Consider the following 23315-nt stretch of genomic DNA (forward strand, 5'->3'; position numbering starts at 1 on the left):
GTCATTTGAAATGTTAAAAAAAAAATTGACAACTCTCATCTTCCCACTGTTACCCTGACGGGGATGTTGTTCTGATCTCTTTGCTTTCATCAAATTAATTGCCCGTTCTGCAATGGCTTAGATACAAGGCTGTAGATAATGTCTGGGAGAGCAGTCTGCTTTTGAATGGTAATAAGGGTTGGATACATACAATAGCTGTTCTTGAAAAACTGGAAAGGGATGTGGGTGTGACGATTTGCTAACCCATCCAGGGGTGTCACTTAATTTAGAATGTTTGCTTGGGATGTTTGAAGTAAGTACCAGAAAAATGCAAACATTCTCAGACTTGTTGGAAGGTCATAGTTTAGTCAAATATTGCCACTTTCAATTTAGCATAAAATATCAGAATGTCAGAACTGAAAGGAACCATAGGGACCATCTAATTAAAGGCCCTCATTTTTCAGATGAAGAAACTCAGAGGCCAGAAATGATTTGCCCAAGGCCAGGCCATGAAGCTCACAGTAGATTGGGAAATAACCACTTGTCCTTTTCACTTACAGAGCTAAATAAAAAGTCATCTTAAGATAGTAGAAAATACATCATCTGCTGCTGAAAAAAAAAAAAAAAGAGATCATCCAAAATTTAAATGGAGGTTAGTTAAAAATAATTCTTCTTGTTTATGATGAATAGTTTTTTGCCCTTCCTAAATGTATAGACAATTAATAATTTTTTATGTTTATGTAAAAATATATTTTTATTTTGAGAGAGAGAGAGAGAACAAGTTGGGGAGGGGCAGAGAGAGAGGGAGAGAGAGAGAATCCCAAGCCCTGACAGCACAGAGTCAGAGGTGAGGTTCAAACTCACAAACTGTAAGATCATGACTTGAGCCAAAATCAAGAGTGGGAAGCTTAACCAACTGAACCACCCATGTTCCCCTAGACATTTGATAATTTTTGTCCTAGTGATTAGAAAATTTGCTTAAGACGGGGGGATATAAGGTGCACTTAGAAAATGCCCAAGACCTCGTCTAAGTGTAGGAGGCTCCTGACTTCCTGTTCCAGCACCCCTCTGCCTACCCCCAATCCCTTGTTAGGACAAAGTCTCAGGATTCTGCTAAAGAGAATGAGAGATTTTAAAAAGACACTGGCAACACAATTTGGGCTTCAATTTGCTCAGGCTCTTGCTGCTTTTCTCCTCCAAGATAGAAAAAGTAATAGAGCAAAACTGTATGCTTTAGTCAAACAAAATTAGATGCCATCAACTGAAATGACTGCTTTTGACCACTTTTCTACTGTGCCACCAAAAGTGGACTTCCAGCTAAAGGGGCATTGATCTTTCTAGTAATAACAGTAATAAGCCCTTGGATTTGTACAGAAGTTTGCAGTTACAAAAGACTTTCACTTATCTGATCTTATTTGCTCCTCTTGGCAACACTTAATAGGGATAATTGTTCCCACTCCATAGGTGAGGCAACTGAGCCCTAGGTAATTTAGCAGGCATCAAACTTGGAGATTTTGACTTCAAGTTTAGTGTACTTATCACTATATGATTTTTCCCATCAACCGCTTATAAAAATCTACTTTATTGCAGCAACCTTACCCTCTGCCAGAAGGAAATCATGTACTTAGTAATGAACACAAAGTGCTTAGCTCGATTCTTGACACATAGTGCATGCTTGCAGGTGACTGCTACTGTGAGGAAGGGGCAGCGTGGTGGAATAATTGAGATCATAGGGCTTGTCATCAGAAAGATCTGGACTTGAGTCCTGAGTCTGACCCGTTCTGTTCTCTGAAAATGTTTAATGCAAGCTGGGTCAAATGGCTCAACTTCCCTGAGGACGTTAACACCTGCCTCACAAGATGCAATTGTGAAATGAGTTGAAAATATGCATGTGGAGCTTAGTTGGTGCCTATACTTAGTGTGCAATAAATGTAGGGTGATTAAAAGGATTTGCTCACAGATCTTATTGTAAGGACACAAAGCAATGTCTGTCTTGGAACCAGATGTTAACATTTCCTAATTAAACACCTTGTTCTTTAAAATTTTCAGGCATTCCAAGGCCTCCTGTCTTTGCCTCTCACTTGACCTTACGTGTCTAGGAGAGTTTACAAGGGTGTTTGTTCTGCAGCCCCCACAGCTTCTGTGCTCTACAGAGCAGGCCTCAGTTGTGGCCAGGTACCTGTATATGATGCACGCTGTATTCTGGCAGGTACTGCAGTTGTTGAGATCTTGGCCAGTTCGATAAAAGTTGCGCCTGCAAGATAGAGCATTTTCTGGATAAATCTGTGGGCAAAAGCCCCATGGGATGCACACATTCTAGCTACTTGTTTCCTACAGCATAGCACTGCCCCTCTCTTGGGTAGCAGTGTTCTGGAGTTGCATGACAAATAAAGCAACAAGAAACCCATGATACTAGGATCTCACATTTCTGGAGGGCTTTATAAATGTTTAAGCACTTTCATATTTGAGGTTTTCTTTATGCTGACAATAAGCCCATGAGATGAGTCAGTTACTCTTACCCCCACTCCATAGGAAGGGAAACTGAGGGACTTTGCAAATGAGTAGAAGAGGTGAGATTATTAAAACTTCTGACCATGTCATTCAGTGCATTTCTCTGTATCACTGCATCGCTTCCCTCTTATAAGGCAATGTTGATTCTAATTCATATCAGCAAATGCCAGTTAATTACTTCTCTCTTCTACCCTTTTGCTCATTAGCTTTGGCCATTCCTTCTACTCACTCTTTAGGGAGAACTTTTTCAAAGGACAAGCATTCCACACTTAAACGACTGCCTTCCCCCTCCCCAGACTGGTGCTGAGTCACCCAGGAAAGCATTTTGTGACTTCTTTCCTCTTTGCAGAATTGTGATCTCATTTGAGGTCCTACCTAGCAGATCAGTGATGGGCTGGCTGGATCCATCAGAGTGGTTTGTGGAAGGGAAGGTCAACAGTACCCTCAGGTCCTTTGTAACAAACACAAATAACTAAAATCCTGTGCAAATACAGCAACTTGCTAAGAGGATGGGTGTGTGTGTGGGGGGGGGGGGGTACCTGTGTGCTGTCATTTTCTCCCATCATTAACTGGCCCCCTCTCTTTATGAAAATAATTTTTGACCCTGTTGTTTCATTGCCCCCCCTTTCTTCAGTCTGTTGATATCTGGAAACAAAAACAAATAGCAATGGAAATCCACCAAAGTCTAGAAATTAATGAAACCCGTCTGCAACAAAGAGAGGCCATTGGTAATGACTTGGGGAAACCATAGAACCTCAAAAACTTTGGAGACATTTTTAACAGAAACCAATGCTCTCTCTCTGCCCTTGTCTTGGCAAATGACTTAGCCCAGTAGTTTTCAATATAAAAAAAAAAAAATCACCTTACCCTTCTGTGAGAGCTCGAGCTTTCTCCAAGTCTTGGATTACATTCAAAAGGACTTTAATTTTCTCTTGGTTCGAATGCAGAGATTCCTCCACGGACTGCAGCCTGCCTTGGAGATCACAGAGCTCCCCCCGTGCCAGGTGAATTGGATTAATCCCACCAGTCTCTCTGCTGCTCTGCAGTGTGGTCTCCCTCCTTGGAAGAGGAGCTGGGAGGTGACTGTTTCCTGAACAATTTGGAAAGTCCTGGGTGTCTGACTGGGTGGGGTTCTTTGCCATCTGCTCCTGACACAGGGGGACAGATTTTGACACACTGTTAGTTTTGAGTGACAGCAGATCCTGGTGATTGTTGCTCGATGAAGAATAGTCTGAAGCCCCTCCTGGATGGGCTGGCTGGCTGTGGGAGCCTGGTGAGGGGGAGCGGTGAGTCCGTGGAGGTGAGGGAACACATGTTTCCTTTGACCGAGATGACAATGGTCCAAGGTCTTTGTCATCAGAGTTGTCTTTGGGCAAAAGCAATTCGGGTTTAAGTTTCCCTGTGCCTGGCATGTGGCTGGCATCGCTGGTGGCATTTAAGCAGGAAGGGGATCTTTCTGAATCTGATAGTGGCACTGTTCTCCCATCACCTGGACATATGTCAACCAAAGGATGTATGGAGTTGCTTATATCACCTGACCTGTCTGGGCTGAAAGTGGACTTTCTAGCTGCCCAGGTAGGACTGTGGTAAATATCATCGGGGACCTGAATGGCAGCAGTTGCTTTCTCTGAGGCCCTCCAAGCCCCTGCTTCCAAGCATATGCTAATAGGCCCATTGCTTTGCACCTTGGACATTCTAGGAGGAAATGGATGAGACACTTTGACCCTTCGAGGCCCATCCTCAAGATGCTGAGCCAATCTTAAGTAGGCAAGGTCAGAGGACACAATGTCCTGTTCAGAGAGGTTGCCGTTGACCTGGATGGCACTTTGGGATGCTGTTGGCATTTCTACCAGGGACTTGCTGGCTGTGAGTCTCTTCCTTTTGAAAACTGGGAAATGCTTCCTGAGACTGGGGGAGGTTTGGATCGCAATGTTCCGAAAGCCCCCTGCCTTCTGGGACCTGGGGAAGGAGAGTGAGTAGGTGGGAAGGTGATGGTGCCTGGAGGCTTGAGTCTTGCCCATCGCACCTGGGTCCTCAGAAGTCTGGACATCAGCCTCAGCTAGGCCAGGTGGAGTCTTACTGGTCCCATCTTCCTTGAATCGAACCTGTTGAGATTTGCTCCTGCGGTGGTGGGGTTCCTTCACAAACTCCACTGACTCTAGGCTGTTACGCTTTAGAAGCACAGGCCGCACTTTCATATTTTGCTGGGCCATTGAGCCTCAGTTGAGAGGATTGGGACCGTACACTTCTCCGGGGCACATTTCCTTAGGTCTTTGGAGCAGCATCTAATGATGGCATCTCAGGCATGGAGATCTGCCAGCCAGGATGAAGTGGTCCTCTCCTCTGTGTATGGGAAGCTCTGTTGGCCATTCCCAGACAGTAGATTCTACTTGAGAACTAGCCGTAATGCTCCCCCTGCAGTTAAAATACTATTTCATTGCGGTGGTAATTGCCACTTAGATAAACAATGAGTTAGGCTAATCATTAAACATCTGATCTACCAAGAGAGCTGGTGGGCTGTTTATCAAGAGAGGCTGGCAGGCGGTTCTGATCCTGGAAGAAGCTTGCTGTCTTGAACAAAAAGACAACAAAAGTACCATTTAGGGGATAGCGCCAGACTCCCAATGTGTGAATTCCAAAAGAAACCTGCTACGTCTGGAACATACAGCTTCCTTTCCCGGAGCATCAGTTTCCACTGTAAAACTATAGGAAACTTAAACACATCTTCTTTCCATAGCATGTAAGCAGACAGGGAAATCAGTGACCTGGGGGCTGGCTTCTTTGATGATACATGGTGCCCCTAAGGGAACATCCCCATTTGTGTCAATCACAAGTTCCTCCTTTGGGGCCATTGTTTTCTTTCATGCTGTTTCCCTTTTTGTCACAAAACTCAGTGCTGTGTGACCATGACAGGATTGAGGCATCCGAGGGCATTCAGAGGGCAGAGACCCTGTCGGAGTGTCTTGGCTGAAGTTCACATGTAGGCAAAGTGAGCCACGTCTGCAGCCTCTGGGAATTTGAGTGAGAACTGAGCTCACTGGGCCTGGGGGCAGGGGTCTGAGGCCTGGCAGTCCTGCCAGCCAGCAAGGAGCGTCTGAAAGGGAAGAGAGAATAGTTGTAACTGAGAATGAAGTTCAGACCTGGGTTTCTCTCCCAATCCCAGCATCCTCGCCTAGTGCTTTTGAGTGGGTGCTCTAGGAGTAAGTCAGCTGCACCACCCCTCTTTCCAGTCCCCTGGTGCGGCAACCACCTTGTGGCCACAAAGCCTGGGAACAAAATGCCTGTCTGCCTGGACCATTTCCTCCTCCCACTCACTCCCAGGCACCCGTCAGCCAGCTCCTATTCATCTTTGCAGTCCCAGCTTACGTGCCACTTCCTCTGGGAGCCTTTCCAAGGACTCCTCCCTCATATACACCTTCAGTGCTAGACCACAGCAAGACCCATTATACCTTCTCAGCACATCCTTCACAACACAAACTGCAGCTGTCCTAAAAGAACCATTTGTGTCTGCATGTATTTAGGTATGTCTTCCTCACTAACCTGTAGACTCCAGGATGGCTGGGGATGGAGCCTTTTTTTTTTTTTTTTTTAACTGCATGGATATTTCCAGCCTGATTCTAGGCTCACTTTGGGTGTATAATGAGCATTTGTTGAAAGAGTGAATGGCTAAGTAAAGGATCCCCTGGAAGCAAAGGAGGGCTGGGCATAGTACGGAGGTCCTAGGGCATCCTGCCAGTGCAACAGGGTGCTGAGTCTTCTCTGCTTTGACTGTAACATTTACTTAAGGACAAGATTTTCCCCTAATGTCTTCATTTTTCAATTGCTTTCCAGAAGATAAATGTGCATAAAATTATCCATGGAAGGTGTACTTTGTAGTAAAAACATTTACCATTTATTGAACACTTACTTTTACCATACTGAGGTCTTTGCATGTATTAATCATAATAGCTAGCATTTACTAAGTGCTTACTAATATGCCAGATGCTGTGTGGTTTTTTTTTAATGTTTATTTATTTTTGAGAGATGGAGTGCAAGCAGGGGACAGTCAGAGAGAGAGGGAGACGCAGAATTTGAAGCAGACTCCAAGCTCTGAGCTGTCAGCACAGAGCCTGACACAGGGCTTGAACCCATGAACTGTGAGATCATGACCTGAGTCGAAGTCGGACGCTTAACCGACTGAGCCACCCAGGCATCCCTACCAGGTGCTGTTTTAAGCACTTTACAAGATATAACTTTTCAATTCCCTACCCTAGAGAGGTGGATACTCTCATTTTCCCCATTTTACAGCTGAAGCTGAGGCTCAGAAAGTTTAAGTAACTTGCCCAAGGACACACAGCTAATGATAGCAGCGTCTGAACTTAGTCTGTGCTCATCACCTCTACACTCCATTGCCTCTCCAATATTGCATCATCTCACTTAATCCTTAAAACAAATCTATAAGTGTTGGAACCCCTGTTGGACTGAGGAGGAAACTGAGGTTCAGAGAGGGTAAGTGCTCAGTGAAGCAGCTGAGATGTGAGCCTGGGAGTTCACAATTCCAAGGCCTGTGCTCTTACCCATGAGGTTTTGAAGTTGCCTCCTTGGGGTCTTCCTGGTCTGTAAGGCAGGTTATATCTGTGATTTGAGAACAGAGTTTGAAGGCCTGTGCAGGTCTGGAGAGGTGCAGGGAGCTGTCCCCTGGCCTGGCCATGGCAAAGAAAATCTGTTTTCTCTAAGTCCAGTGGATCCCACAGCACTGGGATGAGACAAATTTGAATGTTGCCTGGGTTGACTAAAGGATTTTAAAGGAAAATAAATGTGCTAAGTATTTGGGTATCTTGGATTGAGTATTCTGTCTGTGGTGTCCAGTCAAGAATTATTAGATAATGCCCATGGCAATTTTGGCTTTCCAGCCTCCCAACTACCTTGAGAAAGACCAACTAAGCCTGTGGGGCTGGAGCCAATGAGTGGCAGATCTGAAAGGGAATAGGATCCATCTGTAATGCTAATGAGTTGGCCTGAGGCCCTACAATGACTCTTCACATTCTGAATATACCTTAGACCTGAGTTAAAACCCCTGTCCCTTCCTGGCTAAAGGGTTTGGGGTAATACTTATCCTGTCTGAGCCTCATTTTTTTTTTTTTTCATCTGTTAAAATGCAGGTGATGCTCACAGCATAGACACAGATGCAGGAGTTTGATGAGAGAAGTCAATGAGACATTTATGCAAATCTCTCAGGACAAAGCTAGGCCTACAGTAAGCAGTCAGTATGGGTTAGCTGTTGCTATGAATACTGTCCTCTTCATCTGCAGCCAGGTTTCCTTGTTGTGAGTGCCAGAACCACTATCCACAGCTTTTTCAGAGCAGGTAGAACCACTCTTGGGACAGAGAATGGACAGTGTTTGGGGGAATTACCTCACACTTACCTTGCCTATCTGAAAAGCAGGGCTGGCTTCTGGGAGCTGCAACACCACACTACTCTCTGGGAAGATAGCCCTGCTGGTGATGGGTTCCCACCTCACTCAGTATGACAGTCCCAAACAACTCCACTTTTGTAATCAGTTTCATGTTTCAATGACTGCAGAATTTTTAGGTCTGGAAAAATTCAGTAGTCCATCCCTTTATTCCATGACTAAGTCCTCTCTGCATCATCCTTGCATGCAGCAAGTAAGCCTACCTGGTTACCTATAATGACAGGGAGCTCACTATTTAATCTCATAGTTGATCATAATTATTACAATTTTTTTTAATGTTTGTTTATTTTTGAGAGAGAGAGACAGAGCAGGGAATGGGTGGAGAGAAAGGGAGACACAGAATTCAAAGCAGGCTCCAGGCTCTGACCTGTCAACACAGAGCCCGCTGTGGGGCTTAAACTCATGAACTGCGAGATCATGACCTGAGCTGAAGCTTGACGTTTAACCGACTGAGCCACCCATATGTCCCAATAATAATTATTAATCATAGCAAATATGTATTAAAAACTTATTATAGCCAAGCACTATGTTAGCACTTGACATTTAATCCTTAAAATGGCCTTCTGTATGTGATCCCCATTCTGCAGAATGAGCAATTAAAACTTGTGAGGTTAAGTCACCTGCCTGAAACTGCACAGCCCATACCCTTAATGTTTGTGCTGTGGAGTCTAGATATTTGTATGTCTACTTTTGTGGATTTCTTTGCCTGATTGTCCAGTGTCTTCTTCCTCTCCTTAACTATTCATTAGCTCTTCATTCTGGGTAACTTAACTCACTTAGGCTACAATTGGCTGAAGCTGGTTTTCATAAGAGCTAATGTTTAGTGAACATTGATTATGTGACAGGCATTGTATAAGTGTTTTTCATTTACTGTAGTCCTTAATCCTCACAACAATCTTAGAGGCAAATGCTATCTGTCCCTAATTTTATAAATGAGGACACTGATGCACATGAGGTTAAGTGATTTGCTATGTCGCTCACCTGGTAAATGATGGAACTGACATTTGAACCCAAGGACTGATCCTGGAACACAGGCTCCTAACCACTGGTCCTTCCTGCCTTCTCCAGGACTGGGGAAGGACTAAGCTTCTTGTGTAAGGCTGTCAGACAGGTTTCATTTTCCTCTATATTTTCCTTCTAAAAGTCAGCCATTATTCTAGTTTAGCCCTGCTTTTTCTTTTCTTTTCTTTCTTTTCTTTTCTTTTTTTTTCTTTTCTTTTTTTTCTTTTCTTTTCTTTTCTTTCCTTTTCTTTTCTTTTCTTTTTTAAGTGTTTATTTATTTGAGAGAGAGATAGAGAGCAATTGGGGGAGAGGGGAGAGGCAGAGAGAGAAGGAGAGAGATAATCCCAAGCAGGCTCCACAGCTGTCAGTACAGAGCCCACATCCACAGAGCTCGAACCCACAAAATGTGAAATCATGACCTGAGCAGAAAATAAGAGTCAGAGGCTTAACCAACTGAGCCACCCAGGTGTCCCTAGCCCTGCTTTTTCTACAGGAAATTTATGTACCCTTTCTTTTGATATTTAAAAACAGTTGGTTTTCCATTTTTAAAGGTATTACATGTTCATTGTAAAACTTCAAATAATGTATATAATAAAAAAAAAAAAGGAAGGACAAAAAATCACCTAAAATCTCACCATCCAGAAAGAGCCACTAGGCATCACGGATTTGGTAAAGTTCATTCTGTGCATCTTGCTGGTACCATCTGCATATTCATTGCACGCATACTGCATACACTTGCAGGTTTACAGGAAGCCTTTTTTTTTTTTTTTTTTTTTTAACCAAACAGCATGGAGGAAGTTCCACATTAAAGCATATAGATTCACACCATTCTTTTAGGTAGGCTAATAGGACTCTGTTGTCCTATTGTCTGGTTATACTATGATCTATTTAAATAGTATTTTTGTGTGTGTGAATATTTAGGTTGTTTCTAAATAGTTGGTTTTATTAATGCTGTAAATAAAATTTTTTAAGTATGTGAATCTTGGAACGTGATTTCCTTAGAACAAATTCTAGAACAAGAATTAGTGGGTCTAAGTACTCATAGATTTTACATTTTATTGATATTACCCCTTTTCCTTCCAGAAAGTTCTACTATGCAATTCCACCCTTACTGCATGAAAAGGACTTTTACCAGAGTCTCTTTGTCGCTGTGTTTGGTCAGTCTGATGATTTTTTTTTAAGGGCATAGTTTGCCAATCCCTGCCAATAAAATGGGAAAGAATTATATATCATTATCCACATTATGGAATTTAAGATTGGGCATTTTTCCATATATTTATTGGTTTTATACTACATTTGGAATGAAAAGTTGAAAATGGCAATTTGAATAATTAAGTTAATGTGGAAATCGTTGTGTCCTAGACATAACCTAGGAAGCTTAGTAAATATAAAAATTTCCACTTTTAAAAAATTGCTTGTTTATATTCAATTCTTCTGCTCCCAATTCCCATCATGACCTTTGCACAGATGTCCTGGTGAGAACACCTCGTTAAAAGGAATCACCCTCTGTAGGCCTCAGGTCTTCACAGGCTCCTAGCTGGCTACTAAGTGATAGGGAGTTCCCTAGCCTTGGTATTTAGGGCTTAATTAATATCTTGTCCAGAGTCCAGAATGGTTCCCTAGAGATATTGCAGTAGTCTGTTGCACGCTCAGTGATTGGGAGTTATTGCTGATCTCTGCAACACTTTATTTCTTCCTCCCTTGATTATTGACTTATTGAACACACACTGACTATTTATGTTCCAGCCATGCCTTTGGTCCACTTTTGATAGTCCTCATGAAATAAGTGTCCATTTAGTAGGAATAGAAACATTTAGTACAATATCTGTAGGTTAGAAACCTTTCTCTAGAATAGACTCCTAGTCCTCTTCTCTGACATGTAATTAAGCTATACAGTAAAGGGTTAAGTGCCTAGGCTTTAGATGATGATTGACTGGGGGTAGAATCTTCCATTTCCTGACTGTTGACCTGGAACAAGTGACTTGGCCTTCATAAAATCAGAGTTGTTGTGAGGATTAAATAAGATTATCTATATTAAATAGCACAGTCAATGTGCGCTCATCAGATAGCTTTCAACTGGAGACCATGGGATACTGGTGACTGGGCCTTGGCTCACTTACTTTTCCTTGGGGAAATAAACTGTAGGTAAATATAGAGGAGGAAATGTACAATACAGCATTCCCAGGAATCTTGTCCATTTCCCTGCATCTCCCTGCTTTCTCTACCACTTTGGCATTACACTTGTCTCCCTGTGCCATGATTATCTGCTGACCTTCAGCCTCCTCAATTAGACTACAGGCTCCTTGAAAACAGAAGGTGGTCATAGTCACTTTCAACCCCTGGCCCTTACCTCCAGCTTGACACAGAACTGGTGTTTACTTCTTGTCAAAGCAATGAATATAATCCATATTACCTAATTTGCCTTAGCTTCTATGGCATGGAATAGTTGTCTTGGAATAAATACTTGTGCAACTAATTAATTAAGAGAAAATTAATTAATTCACTTCCCAATTGCTTTTGCTTTTAATGATAAATTATCAATGATGTATCATCAGTAGGTCTCTGGGGCAAATGAAATGTCTGTCCTTCAGTGTACTATATTTGCTGTATTTACGACTCAGATTGAATTTGGTTAAGCTTTATTGAGAACACATTATAACTTGGGCACTGTGATAAACATTGTGGAGTTTACAAAAAAGAGTAATTCTTGATCCCCATTGTAGCACTAAGGAGGTAGCTGATAATGCCTCCTCACGTGGAATGAATCTCTTGGAAGTGGTACAAAATGTTGTACAGAGTTGGGGATGACTTGGAGGAAGGTATTTGGTTCATTTTATATATTCAAATCCTGCTTCAAGTACCAGGAGACTTTACATTTTAAATAGGGTTGGACTTTATCCTCTAGGCCAGGAGTCAGCAGTTTCTCTCTCTCTCTCTCTCTCTCTCTCTCTCTCTCTCTCTCTCTCTCTCTGGCTCTAAAGGGTCAGATAGTAAATACTTTCAGCTTTCCTAGCCATACGATCTCTGTTGCACCTGTTTAACTCTGCTGTTATGGCAGGAAAGCAGTCACAGACATGGCTGTGACTGTATTCCAGTAAAACTTAATTTATAATATAGGCAATGGAGCAGATTTGGCCTGAGGTTTGCCACCTCCTGCTTTAGGTAATGGGGAGTCACTGATGGGTTTTGAGCAAGGGAGGCTTGATTAGATTTTTGTTTTTCAGAAAAGGCTCTATTTGCTGATACATTGCCATCTCCCTTCTCCTTCCGTACTTAGAGTCAGTAATAATAACCCTTACTATTTATACCATACTTTACCACGTACAAAGCATTTTCAAATTCCATGTAATCCCTACTAGGAAGGTTGGGAAACATCACCCCTGTTTTAAAGAAGAGGAATCACTTCCAGAATAATTACTTGTCCTAAGACACAGAGGTGGAGCTGGAACCCAAGCTCCCTTGATGTCAGCTTGGATCTGGTGGAGAGCACCAGTCCCCCCCCTACCCCCCACTCCATTTGGACTGCCAGATGTCTATTTTATGCATTGGTCATTTTCTGCCAGCTGAAGGATACATTTGTAAAAGGAAGGAATATGTCTCATATTCCTTTTATATTCTTCAAAGTATGAGGCATAGTGCTGAGTTTTTTGGGAGACACTTCAAAAATAATTATTGATCACTTACCACTAGATCTTGTGGTTCTTCACATCAAAGTTTAGATTCCCTTCCATTTACATTCAGTTAACTGCTTGGTCAGATCTGTTGGTGTGCATTACTGCATACCTATCTGAAATTAAAGAATTAATGTTTGTGGCCCAAGTCTTTGTCTTTCCAATTGAGAACTGCCCCAGCAGCCTTCTCAATAAGGAACAGAGAGTTGGTACATTTTGGGACCTATTTGAATCTACACTTTCCCACAAATGGTCAAGAAGTTAAAGGGAATTGGCTTTATTTTTGCCTTCTGGAATTACTAAGCATAGGTGTACTTGGGCAAAATTAGACACCAAAAGGTGAGGTTAAGATCAAAACTCATATATTTGGAGTCTAGAAAGGTATTGGATATGTAGCGATCACGAAATCTTTTTCTCATTTTTCAATGTGCCACGTTTGACCTTTTCTCACAATTTCTACTACTTATTCTCATGTCTCCACCATCTATCATCCATACCAACAAAGAAAGGTCTCCATTTTGCCCCCTTTACCATCTATCCACCACACAGCAGCCAGAGTGATCTTTATAAAGTTTAATCAGATCACATCAGAGCTCTCTTTGAAACTCCCCAAAGATATCTTACTGCATTTAAAGTAAGGTCCCAACTCTTTACAAAATCTGCAAGAACCTACAGCATCTTGCCTCGCCTATGTTCCTCATTCCATCTTATGTCATACCACTTTCACCTTTGCTGTCTATGACCTGGATCCTCCAGTCCTGGACATGCTGGATTCATTTTTGTCATCTGGTCTTTGCACTGGCTGTTCATTTCGTCTAGATTGCCCTTCTCCCAGATCTTTCCAAGGCTGAACTTGCACTGATGTAGCCTCAGCTCCAAGAATGTCCCAAGAGGCCCTCCCTAATCTCTTCTCCATCCTCCATGTCCTCTGTGGCCACTACCCTGTTTTATTAGATTGTTTATTTATTTGTTGATTGTCCCAATTTATTGAGAACCTCAATAAGCATTTATTAGGTGAATGACCAAATGAATTCTTATCATTAAAGTCTTTAAGGACTCATACAACCTTAGAAACAGAACAGAGAGCTTTAAAACTTTAGACCTTGGGGAGTATCTCATTCAATGGCTTTCATATCTTCTTTGGAAGTGAAATAATATTTCTGAATTCAAGCTTAAGTCCAATCCCAATATCTGAGACAGAATAAAGCTAGAAAGTTTTAAAATAAAGAATAAAGTTCTAGAAAAGGGGGGATGCAGTGCACCCCCAGTCACTCTGAGCCACACCCTGGAATCCTAGGGCTCCAAACAAACCCAAGTTGAAAACCACTGAGTCAAACCCCTTCATTCTGCAGATGGGGAAACTGAGGCTCTGAGAAGTTCTCCTCTACCCATAAACTCTTCAAAAAGAAAGGGTTTGTATCCCAGCCCCCACTATGACTCCTGACACAGAGCAGGAGCTCAGGGAACATGTGTTGAGCTGTTCAGGTGATATACTAACTTGAAGGCAGAAGTGGAACTGGATGCCATTCTGGAGCTCTGTTCTCTAATGCAGCAGTGAGGATGGTGGAAGGATCATGACTTCCATCTGGCTCAGGTTCAGGTGCCTTACTTGGAACTGGACCTAGTGGACAAAACCAGCTTCATGCTCCCAAAGACCTTTCACGTGGATGAGGAAGCCACCAATGCTATTATTTGGTTCCAAACCCCAACCCTCTGATTACGTTTGTCAAAGAAAGCTGAGAAGATAGTCTTGCCATCTCCCTCTACATCCTCTTCATTCTTAGTCTCTTTCTTCTCCCTGCTATTCCTTTTTTTAAAAAAATTAGAAAATGTTTCAGGCATGCAAAACAGCATGGAGGAGAGTGTAATGAACATAAACAAAAAACACAGCCTAGTTTCAAAAGAAAATGTTACAAATCCAGCAGAAACCTTTCCCCTCTGTTCCTTCTCCTCTCTCCTTTTATTCCCTTCTCCTGCCTTCCCTGTGTCTCCTCTTTTGTTTATTCTTGCCCTTCTCTCCTGATTTCTCTCCCCATCTTCTCCCCTAATCCTCTTTGCCCTGCCACCTTTCTTGCCCCCTTCTGCATCACATTTCTCCTTCCTTATCCTTGTCCCTTTCTCCTTTTCTTCTCTTCCTCATTATCCCTTTCTCTTGCCTTCTTCTCTCCTGCATCTTTAATAAGTTCTCGTGGGTCAGTGACTCATTCATTTGGCTGTTCAGTGTTAAGGGTAGGAACTCCGTATCTCTTGGAATTGCCTCTCCTACAAACCTTAGGGTACCTGCCCTTACTAGGATAGTTGTTTGGTCCACATGTCCTCATGGCTAGAGGCACTGGATCCTTCTGCTGCTACTTCTGAAAGGTCACCTCCAGCCTGCCTTCTCTAGGGTAAAAGTTTTACTACCATCAGATGCAAGTTATGGCCATTTTGTCCAGCTTTTTCTCATAGAGGAAAGAGCAATAGCCCAATATACCTCTATATTTTAGTCAGCATTTCCAGAAGATTTTTCTGATATCTCTCACTACAGTTCTTTTCTCTGCATCACTGGGAACATTTTCTTGCCACTTTTTAGGTTGTAGTCTTTTACCTTTAAATAATTTTATTTACTCTTCTTGGGACCAGACACTGGGAAACCTGCCTCCTCAGACATATGGAAGAATCTGGACCCTTTTGGATTTATCATTAGACAAATAACTATGTGTCAGATGGGAGTGAGGGGTGCAAGGTTCAGTGGTTATGTCTCACCCCCTTCTCCATCAGCTCAAGTCCAGAAAAGCCAACAAATAGACCAGTGATTTGCATTCGTATAAACAGACTCATTCATAGGGTAGAGTTGGCTTGGGTCATTTCTAGGTTCTTTTCCAATGTTGAGACATCGACACTTCCTGTTTTAGCATGGGAGTGGGATCCAGTGGCAGTAGAAGCAGGCAGGAAACTCCTCCCCCATTAGTACCACCTTCTTTGGTTTTGTGGCACCTGGGAACTCTGTTTCGCTGTTATTTAGTCTAAGTTACACTTGGTAACTTCATCCTATAGATTATCTACAGCTGTTAGGAATAAATTGGAAAAGTCTTCCCATTCCAAAGAGATTTATGTTTCTGTGTAAACCAATCCAACATATTTGGTTGATTAACATGCGTGTACTTACACTAAAATAAGAATGGCTCCAGTGACCCCTCCACTTTTTACTAGCAATGTTAATGTTTTCCAAGTGTTTTCAGATTTACCAGCCAATTTTGGCCTCACAATAATTCCTGCCAAGACCAAGCATTATCACTTCCATTTTGAAGATGAGGAAATTGTGGGAGGCGGAAGAAGGATTTGCCCAAGATGAGTGTGGTCTGGCAGAACCCAAGGACCTCAAATCTTTATTAGATCAGGGAGCTTCCCTGGGGCCTGGAAGAAATTGAGAGCCCACCAGAGGTGCCTTGGGTGGGAGCCAGCAGAAGAGCCTATAGCCTGAGCTTGCAAGGGACCCCCACCCCCTGACATACACACACACCACACACCTACCAGGGACAGTTGTCAAGCCCTGGACTCTGCAGTGCTCCATCCACTGTGGTACTGCAACACATTGGCAGGCAACTGCAATGAAGGCTTTTCCATTTCTGGATCCCTGCCCACACTGCAGAATTTTAACAAGGAGAAGGGAAGGGGGGGTTACTTTATGGTCTGATCTAATCACAGATAAACTGCGAGCTCAGTGGCAGCCAGCAGTTGCAGAAACAGAGGACTCCAGAGCTATTAAAGAGCCCACCCTTCATTTCTGAGATGAGCAAATGGTGTGCCCAGCCAGTATCATGTGTGGCACATAGTAGGCACTCAATAAACAATGGACACCACTGTTCTTTTTTTTAAAATATAACTTATTGTCGAATTGGCTTACATACAATACCCAGTGCTCATCCCAACAAGTGGACACCACTGTTCTTATTTTTACCATGACTACCATTATGCATTGGGCTTCAGGTCACATAGAGATAGCACAAAATTCTAGGAGGTGAAAGTCCTTGCTGGGGGTTGTGGCAAATCTCCAGTAATATTAAGGGTAGAATTAATAAAAATGAAGTTTAAAAAAGAGAAAATGCTTTAAATGTCTCCTCTCATTTTGTTGTTGTTATTTGTCAAGCTGTTTGTTTGTTTGTCCCCCAAGGAACCAAGAAGTTTTCTGTGGCTTTTTGTGGTCCATTTCCTTCTGACTCCTTCCTGGTCCTCTATTACAGGGATCTCAGACTATTGCTGAAGCCAGTGTCCTTTTCTGGCTCTCTTATATGCTCCCTGCCAGTGCTAGTTGTGAAGCCCCGTCTGCCTCCCATGCAAATCACAGGCCAGTGAGGACACCTTTCATTCCCTTTCACTTGACAGGCCCACGGTGTTTGCCTAAGAACAAAGATTTCCTATGATATACCTCACAAAAGCATAGAAGCTCATGTTTAAGTATCTTCTCTCCTCCTCCTTCTTTCCTTCTCTTCCTTTCTTTCCCTTTTCTTTCCCTCCCTTCCTTGCAAGGGTAAGGATATATGGACAGAGAGCCAGGCATCACCTTTTGGCAGCAGCCCAGCCTATACCTAGCCCAGCCCCTTTCTCATCCTCCAGGGTAGAAAATGGAGAAAGCACTGAGCTGGATGCATGCACCTCTTTCTTGAAGGTTTAGGGGCTCCTCACTCTTATCCATGTGCACTCAGCCAAGTCTTCTCACCCCCTGCCCCACCGCCACCTAGCCTGGAGAGAAGCAGCCTCCTCTCATGCTGGATCTCCCCTAGTGCCCCCATGCATTCCTCAGACTCTAGCCACTGGGGGTATTGCCTTCCCTCCACATCCCCAACTCTAACCACAGCCCCTAGGAGTAGGGGGGACTTCCCATCTCCTAGAATGAAATACTTAACTAATATGGTGAGACTTTTTTCCTACAAAGAGTTATTTCCATGCTTATACCTATACTGCTGAATGACCTAGAACAAGTCACCTAATCTCTGTGAGCTCAGTTTCCTTCTTTCAGAATGAGAAGAATAACTGGCTTATGTAATTAAGTATCTGGCACATAATAGGTATAGTAAGGATCAGCCAGAGGACCTCTTGGCTTTCTATCTTCCTTCGTTCCTATTTTTTGGCCTGTGTATCATTCCCTGATTGTCCCACCTCGCCCTTGTCTTGCCTGGACATGGACCTTTATACAAATGATATGGTTCTCAAGCCAGGGCCTGGCCACCCTCCATGATCCCAGCTGGGCCCATGCCTGGGGCTGCCTCTCTGTATCCCAGTCCTGTGTTTGAGTCTGGCTTGCTGGACAGGGGCACAGGATTGGAAGAAGTACCCAGAGCATGAGACAGTGAAGGAGCCAGCAACCACTGTTGCTGGGGGCAATGGTGAGCAATGCCTCCAAGCCCTCATCAGTACTCCCTAGGATGAGATCCAAAACCTTCTGGGCCTAGAGTTGATATGCAATGGCTTGAAGTGGCCTGATAATTTAGTTAGTGTTGCACACTGGACAAGGAAATACATTTTGAAGATGGACTGTCTAGGTTTCAAACTGTCTCTGCTATTTTCTGAATCTATAATGTAGGGTAAATTTACTTAACCTCTCTATGCTTCGGTTTCCCCATCTATAATATGTGGCTGATAAATATTACTTCATAGGATGACCATAAGGTTTCAATGAAATCACACTTTTAAAGCATTCAGAAAATGCCTGCCAGGCCACAGGCACTTAATAAACGTTGGCTTCTTTTATCATTACTAATATCATTACTATTGGCATCATCATCATCATTATTATCAAAGTGTGAGAACCAACAAAGCTGCTGCACATAGTGGGCGGGAGAATTGATTGATAAAATAGAAGTGTATGTATGAGATAGTTTACATAAAAAGTAGATACAGTAAAACTGAAAGCAACAGTAATTGAAAGGAAATAAGAGGCCAAAAATAAAACAAGGAAAGAGGAGAAAATTCAAGCATAACTTTAGTGTGAGCTTCCTAGTAAGCCATAGCAAAAAGAGAAACCCAATGAGACATGTCATTATCATTACTTAGTGCTGGGAAGTACATAATTTCATCACTAGAGACTTCAGCTGTAAGAAAAACTTATAACAAGAGAGCCAGGCATCACCTTTTGGCAGCAGCCCAGGCTACACTCAGCCCAGCCCCTTTCTCAACCTCCAGGGTAGAAAATGGAGAAAGGCACTGAGTTGGGTGCATGTACCCCTTTCTTGAAGGTTCAGGAGCTCCTCACTCTTAGCCATGTGCACTCAGCCAAGTCTTCTCACCCCCTGCCCCACCGCCACCTAGCCTGGAGAGAAGCAGCCTCCTCTTATGCAGGAGCATATGAAATTTTTGCAAATCTAAAATTTCAGGCCTAAACTCCAAGAGAAAAGGGAATTCTGATGAGATTTGAATGGCATCACAGTAAAAATGGTTGAAGGGATGTGAGCTCTTTAATCCAAAAAAAGAGAAATGGTTGGGGGAAACATGATGTTCCCTTTGAAGACTTTGCCAAGTGGGGAGTAGCACTGTTCTGTGATGTTTCTGAAAATAGAACCAGAACTCCTTGGTGGGATACCTCAAGAATGCAAACTGAGTTTCAGCTAAAGTCATAAAGTCACCAAACTCAAGTAATCCAACAGTGCAGTGAAGTGGCCCATGAGGTCCCTCTCCATGCAAATGTTGTCTAGATGGCCACCTTCAGGGCCATGTGAGAAGGCTCACTGCACTGTCAGGGAGTAGAGAGATGACTCCTGAATCCCAGGCCACTTTCATATTCTCCAAGTTTATGTAGGATAGGAACAGACTTTCAAAGAAAAAAAAGAGAGAGAGAGAGAGAGATGAGTTTATCTCCCTTGAACATGGATTAACAACTAACAAAAACCATTCCCTATAGAGCTACTCACTTAGACATCAAGGGGTAGCCTGGCTACCAACTCATCTTTTAAAATTATTATTTAAGATAAAGACAATTAGGAAATCGTTTGTCCAAGTAATTTTCAGTAGATTGGGGGAGACATTCTCCTTGTCAGAAGTAACTACATTACCGGCCGCCAACCTCCTCTATGTGTCCCATTTGCAATCAGCATGAGCAAGTGTGCATCTCTCAGGCTCCCGCAGCTCCACCCCAGCTCTCCTCCATCTGGGCACTCATCACCTGGGCTTCTTTCCTCTCCTTTCTCAGCAGGACTCCTTTGGGCAGTGCCATATTTTGCTCAGCATCATTTGAACACTTCCTATGGAGAGCTTGCCCCATAGTAGGCAATCTGTAGTGTATGGTGAGGAGCATGGGTTCTAGAGCCTGAAAGCCTGGGTTTGAATTATGGCTCTATCATTTACTAGTTTCTGAGCTCTTTGCAACTCAGTTTCTTTATTTGTAAAATAGGATTGATTTGAGTACCCTCTCCGCACACAGCCATATACATACAAACACAATTGTAGTATAAGTTAAATGAGAAAATAAAAGTTAAGCTTTTAGCATAGTGGTTGCTTCATCATATCAGGGGTTGGCAAACTATTTCTATCAAGGGCCAGATGATAGTAAATATTTGCAGCTTTCAATGCCATGTGGTCTCTGTTACAACTATTCAGCTCTGCCACTGTAGCATGAAAGCACCCATAGATAATAATACATAAGTAAATTTGCATGGTGGTATTCCAATAAACCTTATTTACATAGACAGGTTGTGGGCAAGATGTTTGCCAATCCCTGTAATTATATGAAGCAGCAAGTCAGATGACCAGATGGAAAATTTAAGCAACCACAGAGGCTAATGGGAAGAAATAAAAGGTGGTAGAATGGTGGTTTCAGTAGTACCACCCAGTCAGTGGTTAAGAACTCAGCCTATAGAGACAGATCTGGGGTTAAATCTGGTTGAGATAAATGGTGTATACTCTCTGAGCCCTGGCTTCCTAATATGTAAAATGCAAAATGGCAAGTAAATGGGACCTATCTCAAATGGCTGATATGTGGATTAAAAGAGATAATGAGACATAGGGCCAGGTGCATAGTAAGAGCTCAATAAGTGTCATCAGTCAGAATGATGATGACAAAGTGACTGTTGATCTTAACTAAATCAAACTGAACGATGGCCTCCCCTTTCCTCAAGGATGCCCACAGAGTATGGCTCATTAGGTAGAGCAAGGACTTTGGATCCTGAGAGTACCTGGCACCCTGCCTTGAGCCTCCTATTTCACTCTCTGTAAATAGGGCCAGTACTCCCAGCTTTCTCCCTGAAGAGGCAGCTGTAATGGCACCATGGAGGGAGATCCTGCCCATCCCCTACATAGAAATATTATGTCAAGTCGGTACCAAAATCAATGATTGCAGTCTCTGTGTGTGTCAATAATGAGCTTTGGCATTTCAGCCTTTCTCTCCCCAAGTGGATCTGAGGACAGCAGGACCAAAAGATCTGTAATGAAGCATATGAATTTTTGTCCCGGTCTGTGAAGAGCCACTTGGAGACTCAAGATTGGAGCAAGTATGGGAAGGCCCTTGGCTTAGATTGCTTTTGGTTGATATTAGTGTCCTGGAATGGACCTGTCTGCATATCCCATTTTGTTGAGGAAGTTATTGCTGTCAGAGCTGAGGCTCATGATGTTCCTTTCCACTCCCTGTTGATGCATGAAGACTGCTTAACAAATGGGTCTCCCTAATGTTCATATTGTGCTTTTTTTTTTTAACTCTAAGTTTTTATTCCATACTTTTTTTATCAGGTTTCTTTTTTTTTTAATTTTTTTTTTAACGTTTATTTATTTTTGAGACAGAGAGAGGCAGAGCATGAATGGGGGAGGGGCAGAGAGAGAGGGAGACCGTATCAGGTTTCTTAGAAAAAAAAATTTGGACTCTTACAGCACCAATTAATGTTATCAGGCATCCCTTCCTTCATCATATACTAATTGGTATTGATTTTCAATTTATGTCATCTCTCTCAGCTATGTTCATGGGATTCTCACAAAATGTCCATTTTTTTTTCAGCCCTAGAAATCACAGTCTCCTTCTGTTCCTCCCTCCCTGCCTTCCTTCTCTCCTTTCTCTACCAAAGTCCAGTATACTTCTACCAAACACCCACTATGTGCCCTGTGAGCCAAGCATCATGCTGGGCATCAGGAGTACCATTAAGTTCTCAAGTCTAAAGGATGAAATGGGCACGTTACAGACAGTATGGTAAGAGGCAAGCTCTAAACAAGGTCAAGGTACTGTGAAAAGCCACCTTCAGGGTGCCTAACCTGTTGCTGTAGTGGAGAGATGCTTCCCAGTGGAGGGGACACCTGAGCCATGCCTTTAAGGATGAATAGGAATTCAAGTACATGAAGAAGAGGAAGCAGCATACTTGATGATGTGCCTAATCTAGATAGGAAAATGAATGTTCCTTCCATCTGAACTTGGTCATTGTGGCAGGGCAAGGATAAGTAGCAAATATCAGGAGAGGACTGGCTGGCAGGAGGAAGGGCAGGAAGGATTCTGCAGGCCAAATACATCTTCTGGAGCTACTTTTAACATTTCAAGGCTTAGGTAAAGTATACATTTATGAGGTAAACTTAAATGTCAGGTTTCTATGTTTGGGCTGTATTTATCTCAAAAATGTTGTCTTCTTGGTCCACTGTTACTAATTAGAAGCTTTGATTAGCAGTTATACATGCCTTTAATAATTAGAATGATAAAATAAGTTGATTTTGAATATGTAATTATAAACCATGCTAAGTGTTTTGAGAAAAAAAGATGAGGTCCTATAAGAGAATAATAGGGAGACTGGATTTCCAGAAGGCGTAAGAGAAGTACTTTCTGAAGAAGTGACATTTAAGTTCAGGAGGGATGATTGACGTTACCTAGGGATTATCAAGAGATGGGCATGGAAACAGTGTTTCAGGCAAAAGAGTACCATTCATACCAGCCTTGAGGCAAGAGATGCTTGGCCTCTGTAACAACTAAATAAGGCCACTAGGGCTGGAGCCTAGGGAGCAGGCCAAAGGTGGCCCTAAAGAAACAGACAGGAGCAATAATGTTGGTCCTGAAGGCCATGTTAAGTCTTTTGATTGATTCTGAAAACGAGAAGATGACGTTAAGAGTTTTAAGTTGTGTGTGTTTGGGGTAGAGGGAGAGAAAGGGAGACATGCGGGGTGGGGGTGGGGGGACATGAGCACATTTGTGTTTTTAGATGACTTGTGTGGTTGTCCTGAGAAAAATGGGTTGGACAGAGACAAAAGTGTAAGCAGGGTGACAGCAAAGTGACTATTAAAGTCATCCGAGTGAGAAATGGAAGCAGTTGGACTAGGTAGTAATAATGAAGATGGTGTGAATTAGATAAATTTAAAAACTTATTTCAGTTAAATTTGGTAATAGATTAGTTATTGGTGGTGGTGAGTGGGAAATGATATAGAGTGAGGAAATTAATTTGATTGGAGTTGACCTGAGTTGGAAAACAACATTTTGAGTCTGTTAAACTTATGGCTTCAACTGGGGTTTTCCAGGGCGACTTGAAGAGGTTTTCTGGACCCTCTCAGCCATGGGCTGTGATGTGACTACCAAGTTTGCTTATATCTTTTGGTAAGGAACACACCTCCTTCTTCTATGTGGTGGTCAACTTGTGGGAGCATATGTCTCTGGAGGTAGTGATGTCTTCTCCTACTCTCATGTTTGGAACATAAACCGTGTGCCCCCATCCCACCTAAAGCACCACCCTTTGGAAGAGAAAGACCACTCAGATGCCCAATCAAG

At 42.7% G+C, this 23315-nt stretch overlaps 2 protein-coding genes across 6 annotated transcripts in view; one reads left to right on the forward strand and one right to left on the reverse strand.

Annotated features, from left to right (window-relative positions):
• DOCK2 (dedicator of cytokinesis 2) overlaps nt 1–23315 on the forward strand; it is a 413845-nt gene that overhangs the window by 215248 nt on the left and 175282 nt on the right. The gene's annotated exons all lie outside the window — the stretch shown is intronic.
• Nucleotides 1–23315, reverse strand: part of INSYN2B (inhibitory synaptic factor family member 2B) — a 117844-nt gene that overhangs the window by 16081 nt on the left and 78448 nt on the right. For all 5 annotated transcript variants that reach the window (XM_019450262.2, XM_019450261.2, XM_019450259.2 and 2 more), the window contains 2 exons: nt 3358–5584; nt 2159–2233 (listed from right to left, as the gene is read on the reverse strand). In XM_019450262.2, coding sequence (XP_019305807.2) covers nt 2159–2233; nt 3358–4703 — 1421 coding nt within the window. In that variant the 5' untranslated portion in view covers nt 4704–5584. The remainder of the gene's footprint in view (nt 1–2158; nt 2234–3357; nt 5585–23315) is intronic.

This window comes from Panthera pardus, unplaced genomic scaffold, assembly GCF_024362965.1.
Source record: "Panthera pardus isolate Hobbes unplaced genomic scaffold, ASM2436296v1 HiC_scaffold_2, whole genome shotgun sequence".
NCBI lineage: Eukaryota > Metazoa > Chordata > Mammalia > Carnivora > Felidae > Panthera > Panthera pardus.